General features: G+C 39.4%; 1 protein-coding gene across 4 annotated transcripts in view; it reads left to right on the top strand.

The window, feature by feature from the left end:
- AK5 (adenylate kinase 5) overlaps nucleotides 1-13,047 on the top strand; it is a 264,012-nt gene extending 250,965 nt beyond the window's left edge. For all 4 annotated transcript variants that reach the window (XM_081307956.1, XM_081307957.1, XM_081307955.1 and 1 more), the window contains one exon: nucleotides 11,836-13,047. In XM_081307956.1, the coding sequence (XP_081164082.1) occupies nucleotides 11,836-11,904 (69 nt within the window). In that variant the 3' untranslated portion in view covers nucleotides 11,905-13,047. The remainder of the gene's footprint in view (nucleotides 1-11,835) is intronic.
- The last annotated feature ends 154 nt before the right edge of the window (nucleotides 13,048-13,201 follow it).

Here is a 13,201-nt window from a genome sequence, read left to right as displayed (position 1 = left end):
TTTCCACATTCCCATGCTACCCTGACAATCTCTGATTCCCAGTTCCAAATCCCCAAGGAAAATTTTCTGATGGGCTTTGCTCTACTTAGGACCTAACTGATCCTATTAAGTAGGGACAAGCAGGTTGTCACAGGGGCTTTTCCAAGCTCCTGTGGGTGGGGACAAGGAATTCCCAGAAAAGGAGGGCTTGTGAGCTGAGAGAAACCACAGAGATCTCTGTACCTGAGAGGTACAGAATTGCATAAATTGGTATTTACAGCCTCCCTTTTTTCTAAGCACAAAAGTATGCAACTACACATTGTTTAAGAAAGAAACTAAAATATTTGAGCATAAAGATAAAAATTAAAATTATCCAGAATTCTTCCACCCAAAGATAATCATTGATGAACATCATGATATAATTTCTTATGCTTGTTTTTCTCCATTTTACATGTGATTTGCACGTGGCATAATTAGCCTAGACACACCTCAGGCCATAGATAAAGAGGGACTGATAACAGGTGAGATCTTACCTTGGGTTACCTCTTACTTTTAATCATTTGAGAAAATAAAAAGAGAACAGTCATTCATTAAATGTGGGGTTTACAGATAGAGAAAATCAAGTTCCTTTGGCAACTCTGCCTCTGTAAAGGAGAGAATAAGCTTTTGTTGAGCTGCTCTTTGGCTGCCATGTCCCCCTTCACAAACAGTGTGGCCAAGTTTAGTCTCCTGACACATCAGTGCTCAGTGTTGTTCCGGGTTATTTGTCTAGTGTAAAGCACTTGGATTTGCACACATGAGACCCTAGGTTCAATCCTCAATACCAAAAAAATAACAATTAAATTTTTTAAAAAAGTAATTATTTTTCTACCAAAAGATAGTAAACATTGCTCCCTTGTTTTCAGGTATTCAGTGTTATAGAGGAAAAGGCAGAGACAAATTTGGAAGTAAACTTGTTCAACTTTTTTTCAAATTTTTAAGCATTTTCTTCATGTCATGCAGGAATTGTGTCCAGATATAAGTCTGTTTTTGTTGATTTTTAATAGCACTGATGACACTTTTTGTAACTCCAAAAAGATTTCTCTAATTAGCTTTGTTTTGTTATTATTGTTGTACTTGTTTCTGTTGTTGATGATAGTTTTGGTTTGGGTTTTGTATTACCCAGGAATCAACCCCAGCACCTTGTTCATGCAAGCCAAATATTCTACCACTGAATACACCCAGCCCTATTTTGAGTACTTTTATGTACCACTACTCCTTAATTTTCCTCAGGAACACACCATTCATAGATCTCCATTATTTGCCTTCCGTAAAAGCACAGTTCAATAGAAATATAATGTGAGTCATTTGAAATTTTCTACTAGCCACAGTAAACAGTAAACAAAACAACAGACTTTATCAACTTTGAAATCTGGTGTGTATTTAACATTTACAGCACATCTCAGTTCAGAAAAGCTACATTTCAAGTACTCATGAGTTACACGTGGCAAGTAACTTCTATATCAGAGAGTATAGTTCTACATTTAGACCTACACTGCTATTATTTTACCATCTGCTTTCTAGGAAAAATCTCACATTTGTCTTCAACATTTTTTAAAAATATTTTTTAATTGTTGATGGACCTTTATTTTAATCATTTATTTACATGCAGTGCTGAGAATTGAACCCAGTGCTGAGAATTGAACTCTGCTACTTTGGAGTTCTCAAAGGGATTTCCTGGGGAGTTCGTGTTGGTTGGTGAAGTTCTGGTGGAGGGAGTTCCGGTTAGTGTGGTGTGCCGGAGAGGAGCCGCGTGGGTGGCGTTCGGTAGAGTTTCCGGGGAGTGTGGTGGAGTGCTGTTGGAGTTCAGGCAATAAAGTTTCCTGTTTGAACATACAAGTGCTTTGTGGAGGCTCAATGATTTGTGCCCAGCCAGACTGCGGCAATCCTTCAGGTTTTAGATGGCCCCCCTCTCCCTTGTCAGTTGTTCTTTTGGTAATTACAGTCTTAAATTGGATACAGAAAAAAGATGTACTGTTTGGGTGAAAGGAAACTCTCCCCTTCAAAAGTCAGTTTACTTGGCAGAAGGACAGATGCTTGTTGTTCTGGACGTTTACTGAGTCAGAAGCAGATCATGCCTATGCAAGGCCCTAGGTTGGATCCTCAGAACCAAAAGGAGAGAAATTGGGAAAGAGATCATGGGGTCTAGTTCCATTGGCAATAGGTAACAGTCCAAGTTTTCAAAACTCCTATAACTGTTGACCTTTTTCTGGATTTTCACTCGTGTTTTAGTAGGCAGAGGCTATGTCAGGGGATGCTTGAAGGCCCCCACACAGGTGTGGGTAGGGACATTTCCCTAGAGAGTCTCTGAAGATCAGAGGTTAGAGAGGAGAGCATTAACAGGTGACTCAGTGGTCCTACTTGTGTTTAAACTGTCAAGTGTTCACATTAGTGACGGGGATTAGATTTATTTCAGATTTTTTTTTCAGATTACTAAAGTAATAAGTGCTTCCTATAAGTGAAACGTACACAGGTACGTGTGTGTGTGAGCACGTACCCATTGCATAAGATTCCTTTCAACTCTACTCCCCTCATATAACCAACGTGAACAGTTCACCGTGCATCTTCCTACCTTCCTCACCATCTCCTCTTCCCCTCCATGTCCCACCCCACCTTGCACACGCACCCATTCTCTTTCTCTCTTTGACGTCAATCTACTATGTGCACACACATATCCGGTGGTAAGGGATTCTAATTTCATGAAGACATTTCCATCCCATACACATTTCTCTAAACATCTCTAGGTCGATACATATCACGATGATGTTTCTTTTTGAAGAGTTTTATAATATGGCATAACATAGATATTCTATGGTTTTTCAACTAAGATGTTCCTAGTTTAATTTGTCTTTGTCTATTACTAACAACGATGCAGTGAACAAACATCCTTCATTTGACTTTTTTTCTTTTCATAGGAAAGACTGCTGAGTCATTTTAAAGAGATTAAAAATATTCATTTCTACTTTCTTTTCTTTCTATATTTCCCTAAGAAGAGTGCTTTGAAATATAAAAAGGCTTTGGTACTTCCCAGTTTCTTGATGTTTGGCCTCTTTTATCAATGTCCCACCTCAGCCAATTTACTTACCAGTTTAGGAGTCTGAAGGCATCTGAGATTTTTTTTTTTTTTTAGAATTTTTTAATATTTATTTTTCAGTTTTTGGTGGACACAACATCTTCAACATATTTTTTTTTTTATTTTTATGTGGTGCTGAGGATCGAACCCAGTGCCCCGCGCATGCCAGGCAAGCGTGTTACCGCTTGAGCCACATCCCCAGCCCCGCATCTGAGTTTTTAATCTGGATCTGCTCTGGTTGAAACTAGCAGCCCAGATTTGAACACTGTGCGTGCGCACACCACTTATCCAGTAAAGAGAAATGTGTGTTAGGAGACTGACTTAGAGGAGCCCTGATATTCTGTTCCCTCACTTGACTTGACAAGTTAAGTATAAATCTTCACCCTGTTTCTGGGAGACTTAAGGAACTCCTTCTTCATGACCCTGCTTAGCCTTTTCTCTGCCGGCTCCTGTCCTGCTCTTCAGATCTTCCCCAGACTCCTGCAAAGACCTTTGGATTCTGTGCAAAGTTCACTGCACCCTGGGGGTCCTGTTGACCTGAGTTGTGTTGCTGAGTGCTATAGCCTCCCAGAAGAGCTTGCAGAAGAGAATCCCAGCCTTTGTGCTAATTTGAACACGTTCTCGACTTTGTTCCTCTGATGTCACTTTAATCATATGGTGGGTTTTGCCTTCGCCTGTCTCCAGGTAGCCCCTTCACTTGAACTCAGAACCTCTCCAGGAGCTACTGTCCTGGCTCTACCAGCAGAGAGTGAGCACAGTCAGCATACATTTATTGGGCATATCTCCTGGCTAAGGCTTGCTGGGAACTCAAAGAGGAAAAAGCATGTGAAACTCCGTATCCACAGCAAGTTGAAAGTGAAAAAATAGAGTTTACACAATGCTTTAGGTCTTGGGGGACATAGAGCTTGGGCCTAGGGAGGTAGGAAAAAGCTTTAGAATTTGGATTCTGAAGGGTGAATAGAAGTTCCTGGCAGATGGAGAAGAGGACACAAAGGCACTAACGTGAGAAAGAGCCTGGTAACGCTGGCACAGGATACAGTGCCAAATAGATGAATTAAAAGTAGTGGCAGATTAGATGAAAAGGCAAGGTCAAAGCCAGTCTGAGAAGAACTTTGAATCCACTCGTTCCTCCTTCATCCAATAAATTTGCTAGACCAGCACTGCTTGTAGAAATATAAAATTGGTCACATATGTAATTTAATTTTTTTCTAGTACAAGTCAAAGGCCATATAAGAACATTTTGGTCAACAATATAATGCATGTTCAACAATGATCAGATAATCCCAGCTACTCCGGATGGAAATGCAAGGCCAGCCTGGGCAACTTAGCAAGACCCTGTCTCAAAATAAAAAGTGAAAATAAGAGGCTTGGGTGGCTGGGGCTATGGTTCAATGGTTGAGTACTTGCCTAACATGTATGAGGCACTGGGTTCTATTCTCAGCACCACATAAAAAATAAACAATAAAATAAAGGTATTGTGTTCATCTACAACTAAAAAAAAAATTTTTAAATAAAAAGTAAACAAAAGGGTTGGGGAAGTAGCTCAGAAGTAGAGTCTGCTTAGCATGCTTAAGACCCGGGGTTCAATCCCCACTATCCAAAAAGAAAAAAAAAAAAAAAACAAAGACTATATGGCCTAGGGACATTGCAACCATATTAGTTTATATAAATATAATCTATGATATTTGCAAAATATCCCTGATGACATATCTCAGAATGTTGTTGAAACATTGCAGTATAGTCACATAAACAAAAAATAAGAAGTAACAGATGAAATTAATTTATATATTTATTTAATTCCACATATTTTATTTTTATTTATATATTTTATTATCATTTCAACATGTAATCAATATAAAAATTAATGAAATTTTTTTCCTATATTTTTTGAACTGTGTCTTCAAAATCTGTTATTCTGGGCATAGTTCAATCTAGATTCAAATTTTCATCAGAGGGGTTGGGGTTGTAGCTCAGTGGTAGAATGCTTGCCTAGCATGTGTGAGGCACTGGGTTTGAGACTCAGTACTACATAGAAATAAATAAGTAAATAAATAAAATAAAGGTCCACTGACTATATATATATATATATATATATATATATATATGCCTTTTCTCTGCCCCCTCCTGTCCTTGACTTGACAAGTTAAGCATATATATATATATTTTTTTTAATTCATCAGAAATACTAGAATCATTATATTTGTAAAATTGACAGTTGGAAAGGTAGATTTCACATGCCCAAGTTGTTCCAAACGTATTTTTAAATTTCATGATAACAGAATTAAACATCAGTTTTGAACTTGGTTAATTTTAATTGTACCAAAAATCTGGATCCTTGGTTATATTATTCACATTTCTAGTGGTTTAAAGCCACATTTGACTGTTGACTCCCACATGACATGGTCCTAGCCTGTCCTAGGAAGTGTGATGTAAATGCTGGAGGGAACCAGTAGGAAGCTATGCACAGGAAAAATGAGCAGATGTGTTCTAGAAAGGTCACTGTTAGAAAGGATGGATGTTCTTTTCATATCTGTGAAAAGATCTGTTTGAGAGTTAAAACTTCAGACAGAATGGAAAGGAGGTGGAGAAAGAAGGAAAAACAGTACCATGAAACACTGTCAATGGACACATTTCAAGTGCTTTGGAAAGTCCTGTTCACAGAGAAGCCATTGACGTGCAGGTTATAAATCATCCTTATGTTTTTGCTGTGTGTTGTCTAAGTCTCTCTGAAACAAGGTATGTAGAGTCCTCCTTCTTTCTATGGCCTTGAGCATGAGGAGAAATCTGTGGTCTGACTGGACATGGGAAGTAGATTGCTCCCCAGGAGCAGCCTGTCACATTACCTTTGCTTTTGAAAAACACATCTGTTCAGATGCGCACAGGGACCGCAGGGCGAGGACTCTGCCTTTGCAGAGCCTCACCCTGTTATCTCTGATCCCTGTGGTGTGAAGCTGTGTCTGGTTTAACAGAGGACAGGATAAGAAGATGGTGGTGACAGACAACAATCCTAACCCACTCTGAGACAGCTTGGGTTTGTCCTAGAAAACCCATGTTGCCAACACATGAAAAACAAAAATAAAACTCAAGTTTTGAGCAGTGTGGAAAATCTAGGAAGAACACAATTAGATGTGGTCAGTGTTTGAACCAGCCAACTGTTGTATGAGTTACAAATTCATAGAGGAGACAAAATGTGCAGGTTTCAAAGCAATGTACCTGCTGTCTTAATTTAACACCATGTTCTGCTGACTGCTCTACTTTTTCTTCAAGAAGTTGGGTGAAAACTTGAAAATTTACTGTCTCCTGTCCATTTGTTTGTGACTTGTTAATAAAAACAAACAAGCAAACAAAAACCAAAAAGACCCTTTTTCTATACTGATGAGGAGAGCCTGGTGACATTGTGCACACCTGTAATCCCAGCTGCTCAGGAGGCTGAGACAGGAGGATCATAAGTTCAAAGCCAGCCTCAGCAATGATGAGGCACTAAGCAACTCAGAGAGACCTTGTCTCTAAACAAAATACAAAAAAAGGGCTGGGAATGTGACTTAGAGGTTGAGTGCCCCTGAGTTCAATCCCTGGTACCAAAAGAAAAAAAAAAAAAAGAACACTGAACACTACACTGAATCAGGACACCACTTGTTAAAGGGTTTTGTAGCAAGTCTCAGACCAAAAAGGGTAAATTCTTAGAAGCATCTCTGTCAACCTGGTTATTAATTAAATACATTAAAACCTTATAAACTTTTACTTTGCTGATTCACAGAGATCTTTTAGGGAAAGGGCATGAGGAAACTTACTTTTGACTATCCTTGGGAAGAGAGGGTTGCTGTTAGTATGATGAGCGCTGACTACAGCAAACACACTCCCTGTGCTGGAGGACATTCTACTTTCAAGTTTGCACAGCCACTGAGAAGTCTCATTCACATAAAACAATCAGTATGCTAATTACACAAGATTCTCTATTCACAGAACACTTGAAACACTAGCACCTTGTTAGCTAACTGTTAAAATCTGCTGAAGCTGTAAGCATCAAGAGAATAGTTTCTGTAACTTAGAAGGCACTGGTTAGTTGGTTCTTTTCTATTTTCTTTGAATTGCAGTTATATGTTGAAATATAAGAGCCACTTACTTTTTCTCTTAAAATATTCTCCATGCGGGAATTAGAGATTCTGAAAGAGTCGAGGTAACATGTGAAGAACTAAGGGAGAAATATGGAAAGGAGACAAAAGGCTCTGGTCTTACCCAGTCAGCTGGATTCTCTTTTGCTTCTTAAAAATCCATTCCAGGAATCCAGCCTTTCTCTCTACACACACACACACACACACACACACACACACCACACAAAACCCTTGTGTGAGGAAAAAAGAAGTTGCCTCATTGCCTCTCGAAGTTGATTCCCAAACTTTGCTTCATAGGTCTAAGGAGGGTCCTGGATTGCCTAATAGAATTCCCACTCCCCTTTTCCTTCTAGAAAGCTTCATTATTTAAACCTCTGTATGTTTGGAGTTCCACAGAGACAAGCACTGTAGTCTCTGGTTGGGTGACCAGAAGCAGTTTTATTTAATTAAATAAATCCAGTTAATACTTAAATTACTTAAATAATTAAATAAACATTTAACCCATAAAGCACAATGAGAAGGAAGGGGTGGAAATAGAAGTGAGTCCAGCGAAAGCTCTGGAGACCAGCCACCAGCTTCCCCCAGAACACCTGCCCTGACTGGTTGGTAGGATCCTACTGAGGAACCTCCGGACCCTCAGAGAATCACACAGTCCCTCCAGACTCTGTGCTCAGTGGCCTTCTGTGCTGGAACCAGGTTGCCTGGTTTTAATGAGAGAGAATCCCTATCCTACCATGAAGTCCAGGATGTGGGCCACAAGACGGGCTCCTAAGAGCATAATTCTGCCCCCACAACAGCTCATTTCTGTGAGGAAAGGAAGAGGCAGTGTGAAAATAGTGGACACCATCTTTCACTCAACCTCCTATCTACTAGAGCCAGGCCCTGGGAATTACAAAGGTGACTAACGTCCTCAGAACTTAATGTCTAGCTAGACGTTGGCAAAGATTCTCTGCTTGACCAATCTTCAGTCAGGCTCCTAACCCTTCTTTTAGACCCATGTGTGTTCTTCCATATAAAAAACAATTTTAGCCACGAATTCTGCTAAATCAGTATAGCAAAAGTCCCCCACCCCCACAATCACTGCGGATATCTGATCAGGTTCCTTCTTCCCCCTCCCCACCCTCACGCCTGTGATGTCTGATCATGCAGGCTTGTCTTCAGCAAGAGTTGTTAGGTTTAGTGAGTCTCCCTGGTCTTGATGTTACTCTTAGTAATTTTATATCCACTGACCACCCCCCTTCCCTTAACATGAATTCTTACTTACCCATGCTGTATTCAGAGTTGAGCCCAGAGTCTCTCCCTCACTGCAGAATCCCATTGCTGTGGTTCCTATACTTATCACAATGGTCCTGAATAAAGTCTTCCTTATTATGATTTAATAAATATCATTGAATAATTTTTTTCTTTAATGACATACAGCTATTTGGGCTAATGCTGGGTTATAGCTGTCCAAGAAGTAAAAAGTTGAACCTCATAGTGAATTGCAACCAGCTGAATGTGTCAAAGGAGCTGTTAGTTCTTTGTGGTGGTAAAAGAAGGAAGGTAACACACTGGATTAAAAGGTTGTTATGATGAACAACTGTGTTTTCAACTACAAGGAATCCTGGATAATGGTCAATCCAAATGATGTGAGTGTAATATAGAACCAACAACTTATCAATTACCAAAAAAAAAAAAAAAAAAGAGGAGAAAACTAGAGCAGACTTAATCAGTGTTCTTTGAAAATTTTTTCTTTTGTACTAAAATCAGTGTTCAGAAAAACATGATGCATTATTTGTTGGGAGATAAGAATATGGGAATCATCAGGCTTGGTGGCGCATGGCATCTATAATCCCAGCGATTCAGGGGTCTGAAGCAGGAAGATCACAAGTTCAAGGCCAGCCTGGGCAGTTTAGTGAGATCCTGCCTCAAAAATAGGTTGGGGGTGCAGCTCAGAGGTAGAGTACTCCTGGGTTCAGCCCCCAGTACCACAAACAAAAAGGAAATCATGGGCATGGGTTTCTTTTTGAAGGAAGACAACTTTGGAAATGCATATATACACATGGTTGGAGAGTTTTGGTTAGTATTGATTACAGAAGATGGACTGGCAGAAGAACTATTTCAAGACTAGTTAGTAGAAATAGAACCACGATACATCAGTTAAGTTCAGGGGATTAGTAGAGTTTAGTAAGACACTGGAGAACAGATAAAGAAGATGCTGCTGCAAAATACTGTCAACATTGTGAGGCCCAGAAGGCCCAGAACAGGGTTGGGGTTTGTCCAGATGAAGCTGAGGGCATCACCGAGGCCAAAAAAGTTTTCATTACAGGCACCCATCAATTAGGTAATGAATAAGGAGAAAACTCAACATGTAGTTGAAGCAGATGGTGACTTGAGATCAATCCCTAGTCTAATTAGCTTCCACTTCTGGTAAACATCTGAAGTGGATTTTGGAAAATGTGTGCACCAAGGACAAAGAATTGGATCACTAAGGCCAAGAACTTGCATTATTCACCAAAGAACTGTACTGAATGTTTGTGTTCCTACAAATTCCTGGGGACCAGAAACTTGATATATTTCCCAATACAGAACCTGATCTTCTCCCCATCTCTTCCACTGCATGTTTTGGCCGCATGAAAACAGTCTGCTTCTACAGCTTTCCCTTCCTAGCCCAATTGCACCAACATTATCCTGGCCTTCTGGGTGCCTCTGGTGCTTGGTCAGGCCCCACTTCCTGTAGATGTTACCTGTATGATGGAACAGATCTTAAGCGATGGGTGCTATAGATGTTAGCAAAGAGGAAAGGGCAGTGCCTTCAGGCCCAGGAAACCAGCTCCTCTTCCTCCTTCCTCTGTTGTTGGCTCCGTGTTCTGGGGAATCAACAACCTCCAAGCAAACTCAGCACTTGAGTATTTCCACATGGAGGTCTTAGCTTTTGCTTTCTTTTCCATATACTACCCCTCAACCCCTTCTCCTGCCCTAATCCCACCCCACTCCACGTGCTTCAGACCACTCAGAAGCTTCATTTTAGGTAACTCCAAATATTTCTGGGACCTCTAACAACACTTTGCATAAACAGGGCACAGAGTTTGTTGCTATTATTGTTTTAAATACTTTGTACTTTAGAGCAGTTCTAGGTTCACAGCAAAATCAAACATGAAATCGAATCTGCGAATACCACCCCACTATGATCTTAACTAACTCCTCCCACCAGATTGGTAATTTGTTATAATAGATGAACCTACATTGACACATCGTTATCACCCAAAGTCTAGGGTTTATAACAATACTCCTAGCGTTGCACGTTATACGAGTCTGGGTCAATTTATAAATGCCATTATGGCATCATACAGAGCAATTTCACTGCCCTAAAAATCCACATTTAACTTTAAATCTTTTAAATCTTTAAATCCTCCCATTTAACCCTCCCTCCTCCCCCACCCTTGGCAAACACTGGTCTTCTTTTGTCTCGGTTATTTTTGACTTTTTCAGAATGTCATTATAGTTGCAACTATACAGTTATGTGCCCTTTCAGATTGGCTTCTGTCATCTGGTAACATGATTGTTTCCTTTGTGTCTTTCACAGCTTGGTGGCTCATTTCTTTTTAGGGCTGAATAATATTCTACCAGTTTGTTTACCAAATACTGAAAGACATCTCAGTTAACTTTTTAGTATTGTCAATTATGAATAAAGCTGCTATAACATCCATGTGTAGGTTTTTGTGTGGATTTAAGTTTTCAACTCATTTAGGTAAACACCCAGGAATGCAACTGATGGATATATTTCAATAAACTACAATGTCTCCCAAAGTGCTTCTATCATTTTTTCATTCCTGCCAGCAGTGAGTGTTGTGGTTGCTGTACATTCTAGTCAACTATTTAGTGTTTGGAATTTAGTTTAGGAATTCTGATACCTAGTGGTAGCTCACTGTTGTTGTTGTTTTTCTCATTGTTATGACCAAATAAATGTTTTCCACTGCAGAGCCAAACTATTAAATACCACTGAGTTGTAATGGTGTGCTGTGATCATATCTACTGATTCTTCATCTCATTTCTAATTTTTCCCCCATTGGTACTATGTTCCTTTTCCATGTCTCTCAGGGTTTTTTTTTTTTTTTTTTTCTATGAAGGTATTCTTTTTTTAAACAATTACTCTTCATTCTCTGTGGATTATATATATATATATATATATATATATATATATATATATATATATATATATATATATATATAGTGCTGATGTGCCTTTATTTTTTACTTATTTATATGTGGTGCTGAGGATAAAACTCAGTGCCTCACACAAGCCAGGCAAGTGCTCTGCCACTAAGCTCCTCTCAAGGTCTTATGTTTTTAAATTTTGCCAAGCAAAAGTAGGTAATCTTTTTTTCCCCCATTATTAAAAATTTACTTTAGCTGGGTATGGTCGCACATGATTGTAATCCCACCTACTCAGAGATCTGAGACTGAAGGATCACAAGTTCAAGTCCAGCCTGGACAACTTGGTGAAACCCTGTCTCAAAAAAAGGGATGGGGGATGGGGATGTAGCTTGTTGAGTGGTAGAGCACCTGTGGGTTTAATCCCCATTATCGGGGGAAAGAAATCTCATTTACAAACATGTCTTAAGACTTTCTCTTTTTTCCTTTTAAATATAGATAAATGCAGAAGGAACGCCAGAAGAAGTTTTTCTTCAGCTCTGCACAGCTATTGACTCTATTTTCTGAAGGCGAAAAATGCATGTATGTTCAGAATGGAGACAGGAAAATATTAAAAGGTTCATCTTTTAACATGATGTTGTTTCAAGTTAAGCCTTGTGTCCCCCCAAATCGTGACATCACTGTTTGCTTCCCAGCTAGAGTCGTGTGAGAGGTGTCTGGAAACCATGCACTGCACGGTGTACTTGGGACCATCAGCCTCTTCACACACACAGCTGCCCTTGCTCCAGCACACATACCTATCATGTAGGCTGCACCTCAGGGCAAGGTCAGGTTGTGACAGTGCAGTGCAGGGACTTGTTTGATCAGCTGGTTCTAGTCTCATCAAAAAAGGAGCCAGCATCCCTAACTCCCCATCACATCTTCCTCCTTCTCCCCAAAATTTATATGCCGTTCCCTGATGAAGGTCCTCAACAAGGAGGCAGGCTTGGGCACATCTTCCTCTGGTAGCTGGCTGATTCTTCATTTCCCATCCACTAGTGGCTCAGAACCATAGTGAGATGATTAGACAATGCCATGTATAGCATATATAGAAGCATCAAGAGAGTAAAATTTTATTGAAATTTCTTAAAATGTGAAATTGTATAGCTTTTCCAAGATGGCAAAAACCCAGGCCAAGGGTAACCAATGTTACCCATCAGTAACACTGGTTATTTATTCTCTATTTAGCTACTTGGAATATTTTCAAAATGGCTAAGAGAACAAATCTGATCGCTGTGTAATCTCAACTCCTCTGTACACAGTGGTGGTGCATTTCAGCAATTATAAATTAACAATTTAAAATTATAAACTGACCAAAGTAAAAGCATGGGATGATTTGTTTTTCATTTCTTAGACAAATAACCATCTTATAATTTTGATTCCAAGTTATCATCCACTTGCAGACAAGTAAAAAATACAGTAACAATAACAAAAACTGACATGGGTGGGAGGAGCATGTTAATAAGCAGGTGTCTTACAGATTCCAATGTTGTATTTGTTTCATGTGGGCCCTTTCCTGGGGTTTGCAAACCTTGCATCAAATCAGTGAAGTTCAGGTTCTCTTTTGTGCACAGTTGTCAAATCAGAGCTTCTATATTCTATTGAAATAACTGCATCTTCCACTCAGTCACTACAAAAGACCAGAGTTTCAGTTTGCATGATTTTTTTTTCTTCAATGGCTGTACAAATAAGGATCCATTTCGACAAAATTGTATTTTTAAAGTCATTTTTTTCTTGAAATGGATGTGTACAAATAAAATAAATGGAAGACAGGATAACTCTTTCTCTATTTATTTAACTCACATCATTCTGGAAAGCATTTGAA

This window comes from Spermophilus citellus, assembly GCF_964194105.1.
Source record: "Spermophilus citellus genome assembly, chromosome: 9".
Lineage (NCBI taxonomy): Eukaryota > Metazoa > Chordata > Mammalia > Rodentia > Sciuridae > Spermophilus > Spermophilus citellus.
This window is presented reverse-complemented; position numbering and strand designations above follow the sequence as displayed.